Below are 21,102 nucleotides of genomic sequence, written 5' to 3' on the forward strand. Positions count from 1 at the left end.
TGAAGCTGCAGTTTCACTTATTATAGACTCTGACTTTAAATAAACACTTATTAAATATGAATGTTAGAAGCGGATGTGTTCAATAGGTTCAACTGTATTTACTGTTTTTATATAAAATAAGTCTGTTATAAGATATTATTGTATGTTATCACGAATTAACCTTCTTATTAAGATAAAGCTGCAGCATCGATTTTATTACTGCCTTAATTAACTATAATATTTACTGTGTAGGAGTGTCTGTAAGTAACTATCAGAGAGCTGAAGAACCTGAAACACATATTTACTGCAGCTGACTGTCATTATTCAGAGGTGGAAGAAGTATTTAGATACTTTATTGAAGTGAAAGTACCAATACAGCAATGTAAAAATACTCCCTTACAAGTAAAAGTCCTGCATGAAAATACTACTGCAAAAAAGTACAGTAAAGCAAGTATTATAGTGATGTAGTATGCAGTATTACAGTAAAAGTACTGCAGTATTATAGTGATGTAGTATCCAGTATTACAGTAAAAGTACTGCAGTATTATAGTGATGTAGTATCCAGTATTACAGTAAAAGTACTGCAGTATTATAGTGATGTAGTATGCAGTATTACAGTAAAAGTACTGCAGTATTATAGTGATGTAGTATGCAGTATTACAGTAAAAGTACTGCAGTATTATAGTGATGTAGTATCCAGTATTACAGTAAAAGTACTGCAGTATTATAGTGATGTAGTATGCAGTATTACAGTAAAAGTACTGCAGTATTATAGTGATGTAGTATGCAGTATTACAGTAAAAGTACTGCAGTATTATAGTGATGTAGTATGCAGTATTACAGTAAAAGTACTGCAGTATTATGAGTGATGTAGTTATATTACTCATTGTGTCAAATCTTAATGTGAAAAGTAACTAAAGCTGTTAAATAATTGTAGTGGAGTAGAAAGAAATGTAGAAAGTAGCATCACATGGAAATACTACAGTAAAGTACCTCAAAATTATACTTGAGTTACTTCTTACCATCATCATTAGTAGATTATGTTTTGTGTTATTAATCAGATTGTTTTCATTGTGCAGGTTGAAGTTTTGTTAACAGCAGAAGAAGAAATGTCAGTTTTCCCAAAAATATCTCTGAGGCCTGAAGTGACTGAACACCTCAGGACTATCTTCTTAAACAAAGAGGTATGAACTGAAAGGAGAGAAACAATGATAAACTTCTTTTTCCAGCTTCTTAAATGTGAATATCTTATAGTTACATTGGTCTTATATCACAGTAAACTGAATATCTTTGAGTTGATGTTTTGTATGTTGAGTCACGTCTAAGATGATAAAGTTTCTGAATTAACCCTCCTGTCGTCCTCCCGGGTCAAATTGACCCCATCTGTTTTGACTGTTCCTTCTTTCCTTCCTTCCTCTGTCCTTCTTTCCTTCCTTCCCCCCTTCCTCTTTTCCTTCCTTCCTTATTTCCTTTCCTCCCTTCCGTCCTCCCTCCTTTACTTCCTTCTTCCTCCTTTCCTTCCTTCTTCTTCCCTTCCTTCCTCTTTTCCTCCTTTCCTTCCTCCCTTCTTCCTCCTTTCCTTCCTTCTTCTTCCCTTCCTTCCTCTTTTCCTTCTTTCCTTCCTCCCTCCCTCCTTTCCTCCCTTCCTTCCTTCCCTCCTTCTTTCTTCCTCCCTTCCTTCCTTAACTTGAAGACAACAGGAGGGTTAAATCAGTTGAGAAGCTGGAAGCAGTAAATAATGAGTTATTATTATAAAAATAGTTTCCTGATGATCCACTAATCGATTAATCAGCTAACGAGGGATAACATAAGATCTCTTTTATTATAAAATGGGGGATTATTCAGATTCTGAGGGTTAACCTTAACCTGTTTATAAAGCTATAAAGTATAAATTATCACCCAATTCTGTGTTATAACGTTTTAGCCAACTTCATTCCTACTTATTACGACAGGTCACACACAACAGGCCTCATTTAAATGAAAGTATACTTCATTTTCTAGTTGACACCTGTTGTCAAAATTGACTCGAGGACAACAGGACGGTTAATTTAACTTGTTATATAATATTTTTATACTTTAATTTAACTGTTTATCTCCTCACACATCAGTCTAAATACTCTTTTAATGCCTGAAACAGTCACATGAAGAATATTACAGCACAAAAATCTTCTGTCAATCAATGGTTTCTTGAAAAAGTGGTGTGTTAGACCAAAGAAATAAATCTGTAAAGGCTAAAGAAAGTTCATCCACTTTATCTCCCAATGCAGGTATAGTTTTAAATGATTGATACCCAATTAAATGCAATGGTTTCTACAGCAACTGTTAATATTCCTTATTTTTAATGATGTTAGCTCAGATAGATGGAAGCATTTTAATTTAATATTCTGTGCGTGTTTCGGGTTATTCGCTCAATTTGAAATGCTTATAATTTGATTTAATTTGATTTGACCAAGAAACAGCTGTTTACTGAGTATTGGAACCTTTTTTTTGCTCCATTTTTGTTTTTTTTTTGCTTTTAGCTGTTGGTTGCGGTCGGCCATCATGAGGCAGAACATCGTTTCCAGAAGCTGCTCGCGTGTCTTTCACACCCGCCGTCGCACACGTGTGTCCGAGCCAGCACTCATCTGGCTCCTCTGGAAGAGATCCGACATCGGTTAGAAGAAGAGCTGAAGAAGGTGGGTGAGCCTTTTGTCCTGAGAGAGAGAGAGAGAGAGAGAGAAAGACTGAGGAGGAAATGGGAATATATTTTAGGATTGTGTTTGTTTGTGCGTGCTGGTCGACCCACGGTGGCGTCTGCGGTCGCTGCAGCTGTAATCATACAGGAAGGTTTTTCTTTGTCGTTGAAGCAGCAGATGTGCAGCTCATCGTCCGAGGAGGTCTCCCTTCAGATTCTTCCACACCCACGCCTCCCAGATGTGCTTCTCCTTCCTGTCGACGGGCCGAGGTATGCGAGGAACGCTGGAAAGACGTCAGACTAGCGTGAATGTGCAGATGAAGTGCAAGGCCTAAAATTGCAGCATCAGTCTGACCGCCGAGCTCGAGTTACATAAGACTGAACCCACAAAGGAAAGAGGAAAGCACAGGAATTATTATAAGTAGTAGCAGAACATCTGGAATAAAAAAAAGCATCTTAACCCTCCTGTTGTCCTCAAGTCAAGGAAGGAAGTTAGGAAGGGAGGAAGAAGGAAGAGAGGAAGGACAGAAGGAAGGTACCAATGAAAGGAAGGAAGGAAAGAAGGACAGAAAGGAGGGAGGAAGGGAGGAGCGAAGGACAGAAGGAAGGGAGGAAGGAAAGAAGGAAGGAAGGAAGGACCGAAGAAAGGGAGGAAGGAAGGGAGGAAGGAAAGGAAGGAAGGAAGGAAGGAAGGAAGGACAGAAGAAAGGGAGGAAGGACAGAAGAAAGGAAAGGAAAGAAGGAAGGAAAGGAAAGAAGGACAGAAGGAAGGAAAGGAAGGAAGGACAGAAGGGAGGAAAGAAGGACAGAAGGAAAGGAAGGAAGGAAGGACATAAGGAAGGGAGGAAGCGAGGAGCGAAGGAAAGAAGGACAGAAGGAAGGAAGGAAGGGAGGAGCGAAGGAAAGAAGGACAGAAGGAAGGGAGGACGGAAAGGAAGGACAGAAGGAAGGAAGGGAGGAAGCAAGGAGCGAAGGAAAGAAGGACAGAAGGAAGGAAGGAAGGGAGGAGCGAAGGACAGAAGGAAGGAAGGAAGGAAAGGCCAGAAAGAAGGAAGGAAAGAAGGAACAGTTAAAACAGACAGGGTCAATTTGACCCGGGAGGACGACACAAAGGTTAAACACACAAAGACCTGAGTCACCTGACAGTCACATGATGCACCGATCCTACTTACTTTACTACTATTTAAAGCATTTTGTTGTTGTTCTCAGACCTGTGAAGCAGCTCAGCTCAGAGGTGGTGGTCGGTGCTCAGTGTGGGACGGCCGTGCTGAGAGGAGCTCATGTGTTCGCTCCGGGGATTCTCGCTAGCCCAAAATGTAAGAGTCAAATAGATGTCCATGTGGTTTAGTTTAAATTTAAAGGGTTAAAATATGAAAATAAAAGTATGAATAACTTGCACACATTCTTTTTTTGTGGACCCAGCATCAAATTTCTGCTTTTAATCCATTTAGAGAGAATATATTAGAGGATTATGGTAAAAATGTCTAAGTGGTGTAACCATAAAAACTTTGTACCAAATAATTGAACGTTGCTTAAAAACAGTAAATAGTCAATAAAACACCATATCAACTAGTTTGGCATGATCTTACATTATAACTTTTATATTAAATAAAGCTAATGGAATACTATTGTTCTACATATTACATTTAATCTGGGTAACCATGGAGACCAGGACACATTTACATTATTAGTATAAGTCCACTTAAATCCACTGTAGATGATAAAATATTTAATATTTATCATTCATCTTTTGTGGTTACACCATTTGACATTTTCAGGAGCATTCAGTCTTACTTTTGGTAAAAAATGGTGCAAATGTCATTTCAAATGATATAAAACCAACAAAAATACTAAATGTAGATTTTAACAAACCTGAGGCTGCTTTTAAAACTATTTTTTATGATATTTTTGAATTGATCATCTAGCCAACCCTTATTAGTCACTGACCCATATACAGAAAAAAAAGTTTGCACAAATTTGCTTCTTTTCTCAAAGTGTCGAACCACATTTTTCCTCTCAGACATGAAGGTTGGAGACGTGATCTCGGTGTTCTCCGACCTGGAGGGAAAGTGCACCCGCGGAGCTTTGAGCTTTCAGGGGAAAACAGCGTATTTGGGTAACGGAGTCGCTGAAATGGATCGCTCCAGCATCTTCTGCACAGATGAACCCGTCAGGTAGATTCTGTCTCTTTTGATATGTATAAATATGTAAAACTGAATCACTGAATTAGTAGTTTCCAAGTAAACTGAGTGAGTGTTTTCTGTTCTTTTAGAGGTGTTGGTGTCCGTATGACTGAGCCACTTTATCAGAGTCCCTCATTTGATGGCGTTCTACCCAACCTGGTGTTCCTACAGGTAATTCTTCTATTAAAATATACACTATTAAATCTATTAGTCTTAAAAAAGCTCTGGTATAGAGCAAACACCTTCTCTCCTCTGGTGCAGAGTGGAGGATTTACTGCCATCTAGTGGTGGTGAGGTTAAACACTTAAAAACTCTTCTTCTAGTCTTCCCCCTTAAAAGGATGAAGGAGAACGTACGGAACTCGACAACAATTTCTGCTGAGTACAGTGGATTAAATGTGTTCTATGGTTGCTATAGATACAGATTGTGTTCTATGGTTGCTATAGATACAGGTTGTTCTATGGTTGCTATAGATACAGATTGTGTTCTATGGTTGCTATAGATACAGGTTGTGTTCTATGGTTGCTATAGATACAGATTGTGTTCTATGGTTGCTATAGATACAGGTTGTGTTCTATGGTTGCTATAGATACAGGTTGTGTTCTATGGTTGCTATAGATACAGGTTGTGCTTTAGTGTATAAACGAAGAATAACACAAATCACTGCTGACATCAGAGATCTTGCTGGAGACATTTTTGAAGTTGAGTTTCATTTTTTCATCTTGTACACGAACAGAATGAGTCTCTAACATGTTTTTAAATAAAGTTTAGAACAAATGAGGTCTGAAAAACATAACATTTAGGCTCCATGAGGGAAAAAAATCCATGTTTTATGTTGTCATGGCCTCAAAGAGGTTTTAAAATAGCACTTTCTTGTTGGAGAAAGCATTGCAATAAAGTATTAAAAAGTGTTTGATAACCACCATTTGAGTGATCATTGCAAAATAATGTATGTTTATGTTTATATTCTGTACATAAGATTATCGGCCAATATATCCATATCAGGTATTACTATTTTTTCACCTTTAGAAGTGTGTGATTTGTACCAGAAACCTCGACTCTGCTTCTACATTAAATCTCAAAGGACTGTTGCATCACTTAATAAAATCCTAACAGTCATAATAAACTAACATATCTGATCCGTCTTCCCACATCAGAACCTTCCCTCTGTGGTGGTGGGACACGTGCTCGGCCCTCAACCCGGAGAGCGGATCCTGGATATGTGCGCCGCGCCCGGAGGGAAAACCTGCCACATCGCTGCACTGATGGGAGATCAGGTACAAGTTCAGGCTCATCGTTCATTCTGTGAGTTTAGTCTAGAAAAATGCACCTGAGCATATTTAACAGGTTCAACGCATTTTAACTGTGATTTAATTTTAGCTGCAGGCATTTATTTAGTTGCAAAAGTGTAAATGAACAAAAGAAATCTGCTTTTAACTGTTATTAAATCCAGTATATGTGTGAATGCAGCAGCAAAAATACAGAAGCAGCATAAAAAAAAGGCTTATTCAGCTTTGTGTTGGACTGTTTGAGATGAGTCGATGTTATTAGTCGATTAATTAGATAAGTAAATGGACAGAAGGAAGGGAGGAAGGACAGAAGGAAGGAATTGGAAAGAAGGACAGAAGGAAGGGGGGAAGGAAAGGAAGGAAGGAAGGAAAGAAGGACAGAAGGGAGGAATGGAAAGAAGGACAGAAGGAACGGGGGAAGGAAAGGAAGGAAGGAAGGAAAGAAGGACAGAAGGGAGGAATGGAAAGAAGGACAGAAGGAAGGGTGGAAGGAAAGGAAGGAAGGAAAGAAAGAAGGACAGAAGGGAGGAATGAAGGACAGAAGGAAGGAAAGGAAGGAAGGGAGGAATGACAGAAGAAAGGGAGGAAGGACAGAAGGGAGGACAGAAGGAAGGAAGGATGGAAGGAAGGAAGGAAGGAAGGACGGACACAAGTATAACAGATTTTATTTTGTATTAATGATTACTTTTATTTTTTAATCATTTTACTTTTGTTTTGTCTTTTTTAATCTATTTTAACTTAGTTTTTAAAAAATATGCAAACTTTTAATAAACTTGTTTTCTAATTATTTTTACTTTATTTCACTTTTTAAACATTTTTATCATCCTTATTTTCTCTCAGTGCATTGATCGCAATTTTTTCTCTTTCTCTGTAATTTCTTCTTTTTTTGTTAATTGTCTTATTATCAGCTTCTCAATCAGCTGTGAAGCACTTTGACCTACATTAACCTGAATGAAAGATATATAATTGATTGACTGATTGGTTTCTGTGTGACAGGGCGAGGTCGTTGCTCTGGAGAGGATTAGAAATAAGATCGACAGAATTCGTCAAAATGCCCAAACCTTAAATTTACGCTGCATTAAAACTTACTGCTTCAACAGCACGCAGGCAGTGAGCAGCGATCTGAATCAAGAGACTGAAGGTACACACACACACACACACTTTCTTCCTTCCTTCCTCCCTTCTGTCCTTCTTTCCTTCCTTCTTTTCTTCCCTCCTCCCTTCCTTCCTTCTTTCTGTCCTTCCTTCCTCCCTTCCTTCTGTCCTTCTTTCCTCCCTTCCTTATGTCCTTCTTTCCTTTCCTTCCTCCCTTCCTTTCGTCCTTCATTCCTCCCTTCTGTCCTTCTTTCCTTCCCTCCCCCCTTCCTTCCTTCTTTCTGTCCTTCCTTCCTTCCCTTCCTCCCTTCCTTCTGTCCTTCCTTCCTTTCCTTCCTCCCTTCCTTCTGTCCTTCTTTCCTCACTTCCTCCCTTCCTTATGTCCTTCTTTCCTCCCTTCCCTCCTCTCTTCCTTATGTCCTTCTTTCCTTTCCTTCCTTCTGTCATTCATTCCTCCCTTTTGTCCTTCTTTCCTTTCCCCCTTCCTTCTGTCCTTCTTTCCTTACTCCCTTTATTCTGTCCATCGACTAATCTAATTAATCGACTAATAACATCAACTCCTCTATGTGAATATTTATCCCATTAATCCAGAATATATTATACATTGCACTTCCTTCTGTCTGCAGGACCGCCCTTCCCCCCTGAGAGTTTCGACCGGGTGCTGCTGGACGCTCCCTGCAGCGGCCTCGGACAGAGACCCAACATGGCGAGCACCTGGAGCCTCAAGGAGATCTGCTCCTACCAGCCGCTGCAGCGCAAGTTATTCCACGCTGTACGTTTCTCTCTCTCTCACACACACACACACACACACACACACACACACACACACACACACACACACACACACACACACACACACACACACACATACACATACACACATACACACACACACACATCAGAATCAACTGTTTTAATAATGGGTATTGATTTTCCTGTTAAGGTTATAGCCTTTTCTGACCTCCCAGCTTCATTGTTTAACCCTCCTGTTGTCCTCGAGTCAAGGGAGGAAGAAGGAAGGAAGGAAGGAAAGGAAGGAGGGAGGGAGGGAGGAAGGAAGGAAGGAAGGAAGAAGGAAGGAAAGGAGGGAGGAAGGAAGGACAGGAGGGAGGGAGGGAGGGAGGGAGGGAGGACAGGAGGGAGGGAGGAAGGAAGGACAAGAGGGAGGAAGAAGGAAGGAAGGAAAGAAGAAAGGGAGGAAGGAAGGAAGGAAGGAAGGAGGGAGGCGGACAGAAGGGAGGGAGGGAGGGAGGAAGGAAGAAGGTAGGAAGGGAGGAATGGAGGAAAGGAGGAAGGAATGGAGGAAAGGAAAGAAGGGAGGAAGGAAACAACATGATTTAGTGCCAGTAGTTTTTTGTGTAATGACACGTTTTGGCCAGTAGGTGGCAGCATGGGGCAGTTATTGAAATCGTTCATGTCCTAAAGGGGGAAAATCCTCCTCAAAAGTACATTTACAGAAGCTTTTCTTTTTGATTTTCCATACAGATATTTATATTTATGAGCTTTTTTATGACTTAACAGTCGGTTCGGTGTTAAAAATGAGTGTCAGCTAGAAACTGAGCGACTCTGAAAGGGAAAAAACAGATGTAGTCTGTAGGTTTTTTTACTATAATCTCATTACATGGCTTTTTAAAACCCAATTCAACCATGTTTGGATGCTGACATTTTTATTTATTTGCTTTTCTATTATTTAACATTCAGTTAAGTGTTCAAAAGTTAGTGTCAGATACAAAAAACGCCTAAAAAACATCTGTAGTCTGTAGTTTTTGATGCATTATGACTTCTTTTTTTTTAAACAGGGAAGTCTGCTTAACTTTAATCTCATTAAGTAACATTTTAAAACCTATTTATTTGCTTTTCTATGATTTAACATTCAAGTAAGTGTTAAAAAATTAGTGTCAGGTACAAAAAACTCATTAAAAAACATCTGTAGTCTGCAGTTTTTCATGTTTTGTGACTGCCCAGCTCTCATATTCTTTATTTTTAACACAAAAATAATTAAATATGGACTTTTTTTATGGTAGTTTAAGTATGACCAGCAGATGAGAAGCTCTAAAAGGGGAAAAAAACATCTGTATTCTGTAGTTTTTCATGTATTATAACTGATTTAGTTTTAAACAGGGAAGTCTGCTTAACTCTAATCTCATTAAGTGACATTTTAAAACCTATTTATTTGCTTTTCTATGATTTAACATTCAATTAAGTGTTAAAAAATTAAATTAGTGTCAGTTAAAACTCATCAAAAAACATATTCTGTAGTCTGTGTCTGTAGTTATTCATGTTTTCTGACTGTCCAGCTCTCATATTCTTTGTTTTTAACACAAAAATACATAAATGTGGACTTTATTTTAAGGTGGTTTGAGTATGACCAGCAGATGAGAAGCTCTAAAAGGGAAAAAAACATCTGTATTCTGTCATTTTCCACGTATTATAACTGATTTAGTTTTAAACAGGGAGGTCTGCTTAACTTTAATCTCATTAAGTGACATTTTAAAACCTATTTATTTGCTTTTCTATGATTTAACATTCAGTTAAGTGTTAAAAAATTAGTATACGGTACAAAAAATTCCTCAAAAAACATCTGTAGTCTGCAGTTTTTCATGTTTTCTGACTGTCAAGCTCACATATTCTTTATTTTTAACACAAAAATACATAAATGTGGACTTTATTTTAAGGTGGTTTGAGTATGACCAGCAGATGAGAAGCTCTAAAAGGGAAAAAAACATCTGTATTCTGTAGTTTTCCATGTATTATAACTGATTTAACTGATTTTGTTTTAAACAGGGAAGTCTGCTTAACTCTAATCTCATTAAGTGGCTTTTTAAAACCTGATCCAACGATGTTTGTATACTGATATTTTTTATTTACATGCTTTTCTGCCTCAAACATCTGTAATTTTTCATATTTTCTGACTGTCCAGCTCTTATGTCCCTTATCTTTAACACAAAAATACATAAACATGGACTCTTTTTGCTTTAAGTATGGCCAGCAGATGGATTACTGGAGGGAGATTACAGTCCGATGTAGAGCACATAATTTATCCCAGTGACACGCAACGCTCCATCAATGTCCACCAGCCTTTTCTCCTCAAGGTTACTCAATACGCGGGCCGAAGAAAGAGACCGCTCGAGTTATGTGACGAGGCGATAAAAAGCGTGGGGTCTTATTTTATGTATTTATGAGTTGGGTTTTTTTTTGTGGTTGCAGGCGGTGCGGTTGTTGAAGAAAGGTGGAGTCCTGGTTTACAGCACTTGCACTGTGACGCTGGCGGAGAATGAGGAGCAGGTCGCTTGGGCGCTCGATGCCTTCCCCTGCCTCACGCTTCAACCTCAGGTAACAAAAATAAAACAACATCACACATCAGGGTTATTATAGGTCACTAAAACTGAATAAAAACTATAATGAACGATGAAAAATTAACTAAAACGAAACTGAATTGAAGATAAAAACAGAAAGAAAGATGGAAGGAAGGAAGGAAGGACGGACAGATAGAAGGAAGGACAGAATGAAGGAAGAAAGGGAGGAAGCAAAGAGGGAAGGAAGGAAGGACGGACGGACAGAATGAAGGAAGGATGGAAGGACAGTCAGATAGAAGGAAGGACAGAAGGAAGGACAGAATGAAGGAAGAAAGGGAGGAAGCAAAGATGGAAGGAAGGAGGGAGGGAAGGAAGGAAGGACAGACGGACAGAATGAAGGAAGGATGGAAGGAAGGAAGGAAGGAAGAGAGGAAGGAAAGATACAAGGAATGAGGGAGGGAATAAAAGAAGGAAGGAAGGAAGGAAGACAGGAAGGAAAGATGGATGGAGAGAAGGAAGGAAGGAAAAGAACACATGAAGGAAAGTGGGCCGGATTGGACTCCTCAGCGGCCGGTTCTGGCCCACAGCCCCATGTTTGACACCCCTGCTTTACAGCTTCTACTAATCAAGGCTTCTTTCTAATACCTGAAAAACTAAAAACTAAAACTAAGACTAAAACTAAATAAAAACTAAAACTGCTTCATCACTTGTTAAACTCACTAAAACTAAATTGAAATAAAAAAAGCAAATTGAAAAAATAAAAATAAAAACTGCATGGGCTCATTTTTTCAGGGTCGACTAATCGGTGGCTGTAACCAATTTGCTGCATGCCGACATTCATAGGAGCTAAATAGATAATGCCTCAAACATAACTTTCAATATTCATAACAAACACGCTTTAACTGCGCAAACTTGTATTAATGGCAATCAGCCTTAATGTCTTTACAGAAACACATGAATTAAAAGTAAAAAATCGTACTCCTAAATATGTAACAGCGTGGATTTTTTTCCTACCTGTCATAAACAACTCTGAGCATATCTTTTACAATCATGTTAGCAATGAGAGACGTAACGTTCGAGGAGCCGTTATAAACGTTGACGTACTAGCTTGATGATTAGCGTCAGGTCCGTCTCCCTTAGCAACCGTCACAGCAGACAGCAGCTTTTTATCCATGTGGAAACCGCGATAGCTCAACTCTGCTCCACATATTTCACTCCTGACAACATTTTCCTTTACTTTTTCTGCATCGTGTTGCTTCCAGTCAGCTAGCTAGCAGGCTAACTTACTACCGAGTCAAAGTAGCCGAAACAGCAGTAAAAATTCACTCAGTGTCAGATAGGGCTTGGTATCGTCGTCATTCGGTCATGTGAATAGAAGCCACTACTCTCTATTGCAGGTATCCTTTGACGGGAGATGGTCCGATATTACTTGGTGTTGATTTATTTCGGCCTTAAAGGAGTACCGATACCCAACCTTAGTGTCAGACTCTACTTCAAAATAAGGTGGAGGTAGTTTACAAAAACGTAGACATCCCCCTAGTGGCTGAAAGTGAGAATTACTCTGCATTAACTGTTACTGAATCCTTCATAGTAGACTATACAGCTCAACTCTTGATTAAGGTTTTTCAATGGGGAAAAAAACAAACGACCACAGCACAAAGGTCGACTTTAGACTCTGCGAACGACTTTTCGATTATTCGGTTTTAATGACACATTTATTACAATGTTCCTCATTTCTGGATCAGCCTCCCCGAGATCCTGAGGGCAGCAGAGTGTGCTATCATTTTAAAAAACAAATTTAAGACCTATACCTTTTTAAATCTGGCTTTCAACTGCCTTTTATTTTCTATTTTAGCCTGTTTTTACTATTTCGGCCTTAAAGGAGTACCGATACCCAATCTTAGTGTCAGACTCTACTTCAAAATAAAGTGGAGGTAGTTTACAAAAACGTAGACATCCCCCTAGTGGCTGAAAGTGGGAATTGCTCTGCATTAGCTGTTACCGACTACACAGCTCAACTCTTGATTAAAGTTTTTCAATGGGGAAAAAACAAAACGACCACAGCATAAAGGTTGACTTTAGACTTTCCTAACAACTATTCGATTATTCAGAAACACCCTTAATCTGGACAAAAACCCCACAGATTTACTATTGTCCTCATTTCTGGATCAGCCTTCCCGAGATCCTGAGAACAGCAGTGTGTGTTAATATTTTAAAAAACAAACTTAAGACCTATACCTTTTTACCTTAACCTTTTAAATCTGGCTTTCCATTGAATTTTATGCATTTATCAATCTGCCTTTTATTTTCTATTTTAGCTGTTTTTACTATTTATTCTATTTTAATGACACATCCCTAATCTGGACAAAAACCCCACAGAGAGGCATGTTTTTATTACTATGGTCCTCGTCTCTGGATACGCAAAACAAACTTAAGACTTATACCTTTTTAAATCTGGCTTTCAACTGAATTTTATTTTCTATTTTAGCCTGTTTTTACTTCTTATTCTATTTTAATGACACATCCCTAATAATCCAGAGATGTAAAACAAAGCCTCACCAGAAGCTCTTGTGTCTCAGGAGCCTCACATCGGTGTGGAGGGCATGCTGGGAGCCGGCCTATCACCTGAGCAGCTGCGCCTCCTCCAGAGGTTCAGTCCCGAGCTGAGCTGGGAGCAGACCGACCCGACGACGACTCCCCTCCCCTGCAGAGCCGACGGAGACACTATAGGCTTTTTTATTGCCAAGTTCCTGAAAAACTGACTGGAGGGGAGGGGGGGAATGTTTTCATGTTTTCTCTCTCGTCAACACGCGGGACGGCACCGCCAAAAACCTCACACGAGACTGCAGATGGGAACAATAGTGTTTATATTACGACACTCTGTGTGGCTTTGACGGGGCAGTGTTGACAAAGACGCTCGCAGTGCTGTTTACAGCGTCTGCCTCTTAACAGCTGCTCTCTGAAACTGCGGCCATATAGGGATAAGCTTTATAAACAGTGAGGGCAACAGAGAGAGAGAGAGAGAGAGAGAGAGAGAGAGAGAGAGGGAAGAGAGAGGAGGGGGGCATGTGGGGATGGAGAGAGAGAGAGAGAGAGAGAGAGAGAGAGAGAGAGAGAGAGAGAGAGAGAGAGAGAGAGAGAGAGAGAGAGAGAGAGAGAGAGAGAGAGAGAGAGAGAGAGAGAGAGAGAGAGAGAGAGAGAGAGAGAGAGAGAGTGAATGAGTATTGGCAAATGCAGCAGTGCTAGCGTCGCCATAACAACAGTGACGACACAGCTGCCATGGTGACAGCGGATTCGCTGGATCTCAGAGTGTAGATCAGGAAGTAGTGTGCAGAAAGAGGTCACGAGAGGTATTAACAATTTAGTGTCTTTTAGCAGCGGTGAAGACAAGCGGGACTTCTAATTAACACTTGTGCTGCTCCAAAGAGAGAAATGAAGCTGAATGAACTCAATAAAAATGCAGTTATTATTATATTATTATTATTTTCTTTCACTATTAAAGTTTCCTTTTAAAATAAGTTGGGGTTTTTCTTGTCTCTTAATGCCTCCCATCTATTAAGCAGCAGCACATTATTTAGTTACACTTGTAAAATGTGTGGTTTAACTACAGCTCACCGCGCTTGTTACTCATTTGTTCAGTGCAAATTGAATTATGTGGCTCCATTAAATCTGCACCGGGAGTAATTTATAGATTTGTGCCTGCAGTAACACGCTCATCCGGGCCTTCCTACTGTCATGCAGCATTTTCAGGACCTTCACAATGACCTCAGCTCAATCCTCTCTCTCTGCATGGGAATAACCATTAGACTCTTATCAGTCCATCCACACATCTGTCTGGAAATGCCAGCAGACTGAATCGGTGCATTTTTATGTAGATGGGGGGGGGGGGGGGCTAGACTGCTGATTAAAACGGCTGTTTCACTCACTGCAGCAGCGGCACTGAAGCTTTTCAATCTTTTTGTATAACAATGTTAAAAAATCCTGAGATGTAATCAGCTGAAATTGGGGCGTTTTGGTTATTTTGGAAGCATCTGTGTAGAGAAAAAGAAGAAGAAGAAGAAAGAGGAAGAGGAGGAGGAGATAAAAACAACAACAACCCAAAACAAGCAGTTTCCTATTTTAGATTCATCCCCTCAGTATTGTCACTCATGTCGATGTTGTCATGACGACTCAGGAGGTAGACTGCTGAAAAATTGAGGTAGACCAACCAGAGTTTCAGAGATGACTATTTATAGACACCGCTCTTCCTCCTCCTCCTCCTCTTCCTCCTCTGTCTGGGTCCTTTCTGAAGAAGCACACGTCAAACCCTCCTCCCCGTGTCAGTCCTTCGTTGCCAACTTTATTCTTTATATTTATGCATTTATGTACATACACATGTACACTGTTTAAAAAATCTGTAGTGCTACCAATGTAGCATAGAAATGGAGTTTTTTTTTCTTCTTTTTTTTTTAATAATTACAATTGTCAGGCAAAACCAAAGAAAGTAAAAGGGGGGGGGGGGGGGGTGGGGGTGGGGGTGTAAAGATGGTGGTATTGTAAACATGGGGGCAGAGTGCGTGGACTCAAACCGAAGGTCAATTCAGATTTTCAGTATCATGAATTAATCCAAACTTTTACACATAATTGACTCTCATATTAGAGGCTCTTATACGTTGCATTAACCCTCCTGTTGTCCTCGAGTCAAGGAAGGAAGGAGGAAGAAGGAAGGGAGGGAGGAAGGAAGGATAGGAAGGATGGAAAGGAGGAAGAAGGAATGAAGGGAGGAAGGAAGGAAGGATGGAAAGGAGGAAGAAGGGAGGAAGGAAGGGAAGAAAGGGAGGAAGAAGGAAGGAAGGGAGGACAGAAGGAACGAAGAAGGAAGGAAAGGAGGACAGAAGGAAGGAAGGCAGGAGGAAAGAAGGAAGGAAGGCAGGAGGAAAGAAGGACAGAAGGATCCTTCCTTCTTTCCTCCTGCCTTCCTTCTGTTCTCCTTTCCTTTCTTCTTCATTCCTCCCTCCCTCCCTCCTTTCCTTCCTTCTTTCTGTCCTCCCTTCCTTCCTCCTTTCCTTCCTTCTTCCTCAGGTAGGAGGGAGGGAGGACAGAAGGAAGGAAAGAAGGAACGGTCAGAACAGAGGGGGTCAATTTGACCCGGGAGGACGACACAAAGGTTAAATAGATCCAAAGGGGAGAGAGTGAACAAATGGTTAAAAAGAGAAAATTAGACTTAAAATGTCTTCATCTGGTAAACATCTGGATTGTTTGAGTTTTGTTGGGTTTTTTTTGTAAATGCATATTTTAATTCATAGTGAGGAACATACTAAAATGAACATTCGTTGTACTATGAAGTTAAAGTGGGAGTTAAACAACATTCATTAGAAAAAAGGGGTGGAGGGGGGAGGGAGAGGGAGAGGTGGGGGTTTCATCAGACTTATAATAAAAGATTAACGTTTGATGGGGAGTTTTTTTTTCCGGTAAGGAGACCTACAGTAAAGTTGCAATGTCATATCAAACTGCTTTCACTTGAAACCAACGTGAATCAGTAAAAGTGCAGAATAAAGGGTGTATCAATGTTATAAAATGTTTCTGGACCCATACAAAGAGAACAGTACAGCATGTAAGAGAGGAAGTTATTGTAGAACTCGTTTGTCTTGTAAGGCAAGACTAAGGTGCACCTCGAAGGAGGCATAAATATGTTAAAACCATGGACGCAGAATTAAAAAAAACAAAACAAAAAAAAACAGGAACTAAGAAATAAATGATGAACGTAACATTTAAAGTAATGGTTTGATATTTTAGGAAGTACTTGCTTTTAGTTAAGAGGAGAAGATTGATAGCGATGAGAGGTATTAATCTTCTCCTCTTGTAAAGAAAAGGATGCATTTCCCAAAAACATGTCGAACTATTCCTTTAAATAAAAAAATAAAAAAAAAGACCTCTGCAAATACAGCATCAAACTAACTCGATCAGTCAACTCTCGCCAGTAGTCTGAAGGATCAAATCATTCAAGTGGTAGCAAGCAAAAAAAAAAAAAAAACATTAATAACTAAAAAAAAACCCTAAAAAAATAAAACAATTAAAAACGCTAATCACAGAAAGCACAGCTCAGTACAGAAAATAATTCTGCTTTCGTGTCATGCTTTATCAAACACAGGTTTAAAATATGCATATTTGAGAATAGTCATGCATATCCACACATAAAACGACGTCTATGCATAGATACACACATACATATATATATATTTATTTATATATATTTATATTTGTATCTATGTACTCAAAAATCCTGCCATTGAAAAAAGATGCATTTACAAAGGAAGTGTACATAAATAGGATGCTGTGGTTTCAGGGTTTAGCAGCACGATGGGAGAACAGAACGGTCTTTAAACAGGAAGTGAGTCCAGATCGGCTTCGGGATGGGGATTTGGTCTGTTCACTGGTGGATGTAGGAGTCTCTGGCCCATTCCCCTCCATCCCCCCTCTTTTTGGGAGCCACCGCCACCTCCCCCTCTCGGTCCCTGTCTCTGTCCCGGTCGTAGTAGTGGTGGTGGTGGTCACGCGTGGGCCGGTGGTGGTGGTGAGAGCGCTGCTTGTTCCGTTCGTTATGGTCCTGCTCTCGCTCTTTGGAGCGGTGGTGTCCCGTGCTGTGTCCGGCTTCATCCGCTCCCCCTCCTCCTCCTCCTCCTCCTCCTCCTCCTCCTACGCCTCCTCCTCCGCCGCGGTGATGGTGGTGGTGGTGATGGTGGTGGTTGTGGTCCCGGTGGGGCAGCGGCTCGTATCGCTGCTGCTGTTGAGGATGCCCCTCCCCTAGATCCTCCTCATCCTCCTCCTCCTCTTCCTCCTCCTCGTCCTCCACTTCCTCCTCCTCTTCCTCCTCCTCCTCCTCTTCTTCCTGGTGGTGGAGCTGAGTGCGCGGCTCGTTATAAGCCGAGTCCTTGCTCTCCCGGCTCTCCCGGCTCTCTCGGCTCTCTCTGCTCTCGGGGGTCTCCGAGTCCAAAGTCTCCTGCCGGGAGAGACCCCTGCCCCGGCCGCTGTGGTGGTGGTGGTGGTGATGGTGGTTGTGGTGCTCAGTCCTGGTGGAAGACGAACGGTGGTGGATGTGCTGGGCTCTCCTTGACGACTCCGTCCTCAGCGGCCGCTCCTCCTCCTCCTCCTCGTTGGCGTCCCCCTCGGCCTCGGCGTCGGCCTGGTTCTGGTTCTGGTGGTGGTGGTGGTGGTGATGATGGTGGTCCTCTCGGGAGCCCTTCCTCTCCACTAACGCTTTGTCTCCTTTCTGCTCTGCTCCGCCGCTCTGAGATCAGCAACACACACATCAGTCAGTAAGACGACAGAAACAGAAAATACAAAGCAAACACCAGAGCTGGGAAGGTTGCTATGGAGATGTAATAGGTTACAGATTACTAGTTACTTTATTTAAATGTAATAAGTAATGTAACTATTTCAATGACTTCATCAAAGTAATGTAACTTATTACATTTGATGACTTTCTAACCAATGTTTTCAGCTGTTAGGGTAAATGTTCCTTCCTTCCTTCCTTCCTTCCTTCCTTCCTTCTGTCCTTCCTTACTTCCTACCATCCTTCCTTCCTTCCTTCCTACCATCCTTCCTTCCTTCCTTCCTACCATCCCTCCTTCCTTCCTACCTTCCTTTCTTCCTTCCTAAGAACAGCTGTTAGGGTAAATGTTCCCATTAAGCACTAAAATCTAAGTCCAGCTGTTCTGACATCAGATATAACCTCCTTTGTAATCATCAAGTAATGGATTACAGTTACATTTATTTTGTAACCAAAACTGGAAAACACACACTGCAAACACACAAACACATGCAGATGGATATCAACTTCCGGCTTGTAGTCATGCAAAATGTAAAAGAAGTCACACACACACACACAGCTTTCTAATTCATCAACCATCCACTGAAGATATTTTTTTTTTTGCACTTCACACTTCACCACACTAAGCTAACCTCACTCCTGCTCCTCATCCTCATCCTCATCCTCATCAAAAACAAACGGGTTCTCCTCATTTTCAGTCTTATTGTGACGGCAGCGGATGGAGAGAGTTGTTAGAGGTGAGGGATGATGCAACATTTACACACACACACACACACACACACACACATACACAGAGACAGACATGTGCTATGAACTGATTGATCTGATATTATACATGTTGGAAAATGGTTACAGAAAACATGTGAAAAGGCTGATAACTATGCAGGACTGAACTATGGAGATAAAGCCTTAAACTGTTTCTCACCCTCTTATTTTTTTTCCTGATTTTCTGAGTCTGCAAAAAAGGGTTACTACATCTAACACTACTACTACTACAGTCTACAGTTAGCCAGTTAGCTGAGTTAGCTGCCGAATTAGCCGCTAAGTTAGCCGCTGAGTTAGCCACCGAGCTAGCTGCTAACTTAGCCACCGAGCTAGTAGTTAAATTAGCCACCGAGCTAGCAGCTGAGCTAGCAGCAGAAAGCTCTCAGACGTAGCGTCCATGTTTCTGGTAGAGGTGGTGACTTTGATTGACAGGTGACACTTGATAGGGGGCGGGGCTTCAGCGTTTGGGAACAGAGAGAGAGAAAGAGTTTTACACAACTTTGAAGCCTAATTTCATATATATAATATATATTATATATATGATTTTTTTTAATCATTCAAATTTGGCAGGGTGGTTAACAACACACTTTTCTGTGGTATGTCAAACTCAGAACACATATTTATTCTTTCTTTACACAGACTTTAAACATTTAGCACTACTTCCTGTCTTGTTTATCTCTACAGCTAAGCCACAAGTGTCCCAAACCCTCCCTGTACCTGCACGACGGAGACCGGGGCCGGGCTGGAGGGTAAAGTGGCCGTGGGCAGCTTTGTTAGCAGTGGGTTGGGAGGGTTGCAGCTGGTTGGGTGAGTGCTTTTCCAGTAGGCCTCCAGGTAATCGGCCATATGCTCACACGCGTCCTCCAGCTGGTTCTCATCTAGGATGATGTCAAACATCTCCTGAGAGAGGGGAAGGGCGCAATCAAAGAGGAAAAGGAGACACGATGAGATAAAGAGAAAACAAGACGGGACGTAATTTAACAATCAAAGTGTCTTTGTTCAAGAAAGAAAAGAGAGGAAGAAAGATTGGGAAAGCTACAAACACACACACACACAAAAAAACCCTGCAGAGAAATCAAACTGATCTTATATATACAAACATGTTAAAAAACGTCCTTCTAAATTAACCACTAAATAGCATTAGGCATTAATTCTCAGACCAGTAATTCCCCAAAGGATGGAGACTGCTATTTGAATTAAATTAAGCCTGTACTTTCACAAGGCCCGGGGTGCTTGCTTCATTTTCTAAAATAATAACTAAGCAGATTATGGAAGAGCAGAAATAGAACTGGCAGCAATTACAAAAAGCTTTCGGATATGCATGAAGCTAAAAAAAAAAAACCCAGACGGAGCTGAACGCTGAACTCTCCCGGTTAGTTTGAACACAACGAGGTAGAAGATGATTTTTTTTTTTTTTGGGGGGGTCACTTACAGGAGGGCACTGGGCCAGTTTGTCCGCCGCCACCATCTGTACGTTGAGGTGTTTGGCCTGAGACTTTCCTCTGGATTTGATGAGCCTCTGCAGCACCTGAAGGGGAGAGAAAGAGAGAGAGAGAGTTAAATTAATATATAAGTAAGCTTTTTTATAAGGGTCAATGATGTTTTATTAGTGTCCATGTGGTGTAACCAAATTTAAAGGGTTAAAATGTGAAAATAAACGTATGAATAACTTGCACACATTCTTTTTTTGTGGACCCAGCATCAAATTTCTGCTTTTAATCCATTTAGAGAGAATATATTAGAGGATTATGGTAAAAATGTTCCTTCCTCTCTTCCTCCCTCCCTTCCTTCCATCCTCCCTCCCTTTCTTCCCTTCCTTCCTTAACTCGAGGACAACAGGAGGGTTAAAGGGTTAAAATGTGAAAATAAACGTATGAATAACTTGCACACATTCTTTTTTCTTTCTTTTTCTACTACCTCCTTCCTTCCTTTCTCTTCTACCTCCTCTATCTTTCCTCCTACTACGGTACTTCTTGTTCTTTCTTTCACTTCTTCCTCCTTAATCTTTCTTTCTTTTTGTTCTTCCTCCTTTATCTTTTGTTCTTTCCCCCTTTCCTCCTTTCTTTCTTTCTCTTCTTCATTTCTTTCTTTCTTTCTTTCTCTTCTTCCTCCTTAATCTATCTTTCTTTCTTTTTTCTCCTCCTCTTTCCTCCTTTCTTTCTTTCTCCTAATTCTTCCTTTCTTTCTTTCTCCTCTTCCTCCACTTCTTTTCTTTCTTTATTTCTGTCTTTCCTTCTTTCTTTCTTTCTGTCTATCCTTCTTTCTAGGTGGATAAAATATTTAATATTCATCATTCTTTTGTGGTTACACCATTTGACATTTTCAGGAGCATCCAGTCTGACTTTTGGGTTAAAAAAATGGTGCAAATATCATTTCAAATGATATAAAACCAACAAAAACAAACCTGATGCTGCTTTTAAAACTATTTTATTTAAGATATATTTGAATTGCTCATGTTTCCAACCCTCATTTATCACTGAGCCAGCTTCAAAACTCATAAAAGCATGATTTA

At 40.5% G+C, this 21,102-nt stretch overlaps 2 protein-coding genes across 4 annotated transcripts in view; one reads left to right on the forward strand and one right to left on the reverse strand.

The window, feature by feature from the left end:
* Positions 1 to 1,044: 1,044 nt before the first annotated feature.
* On the forward strand, positions 1,045 to 13,559 carry nsun6 (NOP2/Sun RNA methyltransferase 6). Of its 3 annotated transcripts, none has more exons than XM_053342105.1 (11): positions 1,045 to 1,163; positions 2,499 to 2,654; positions 2,826 to 2,923; positions 3,863 to 3,969; positions 4,674 to 4,827; positions 4,926 to 5,007; positions 5,994 to 6,113; positions 7,122 to 7,266; positions 7,847 to 7,992; positions 10,428 to 10,553; positions 13,096 to 13,559. In XM_053342105.1, the coding sequence occupies exons 1-11, from the start codon at positions 1,089 to 1,091 to the stop codon at positions 13,276 to 13,278; spliced, it is 1,392 nt and encodes a 463-aa protein (XP_053198080.1). In that variant the 5' UTR covers positions 1,045 to 1,088; the 3' UTR covers positions 13,279 to 13,559. The 3 variants fall into 3 exon arrangements, with proteins under 3 accessions (XP_053198080.1, XP_053198082.1, XP_053198081.1); XM_053342107.1 differs by having other exon boundaries at positions 2,829 to 2,947; XM_053342106.1 differs by having other exon boundaries at positions 2,829 to 2,923.
* Positions 13,560 to 16,925: 3,366 nt separating this feature from the next.
* The window catches only part of cacnb2a (calcium channel, voltage-dependent, beta 2a), a 36,803-nt gene continuing 32,626 nt past the window's right edge, over positions 16,926 to 21,102 (reverse strand). Inside the window, exons 11-14 of the mRNA XM_053342823.1 lie at positions 20,023 to 20,118; positions 19,308 to 19,490; positions 17,213 to 17,783; positions 16,926 to 17,164 (exon numbers count right to left, since the gene is read on the reverse strand). Coding sequence (XP_053198798.1) covers positions 16,926 to 17,164; positions 17,213 to 17,783; positions 19,308 to 19,490; positions 20,023 to 20,118 — 1,089 coding nt within the window. The remainder of the gene's footprint in view (positions 17,165 to 17,212; positions 17,784 to 19,307; positions 19,491 to 20,022; positions 20,119 to 21,102) is intronic.

This window comes from Scomber japonicus, chromosome 21, assembly GCF_027409825.1.
Source record: "Scomber japonicus isolate fScoJap1 chromosome 21, fScoJap1.pri, whole genome shotgun sequence".
Taxonomy (NCBI): domain Eukaryota; kingdom Metazoa; phylum Chordata; class Actinopteri; order Scombriformes; family Scombridae; genus Scomber; species Scomber japonicus.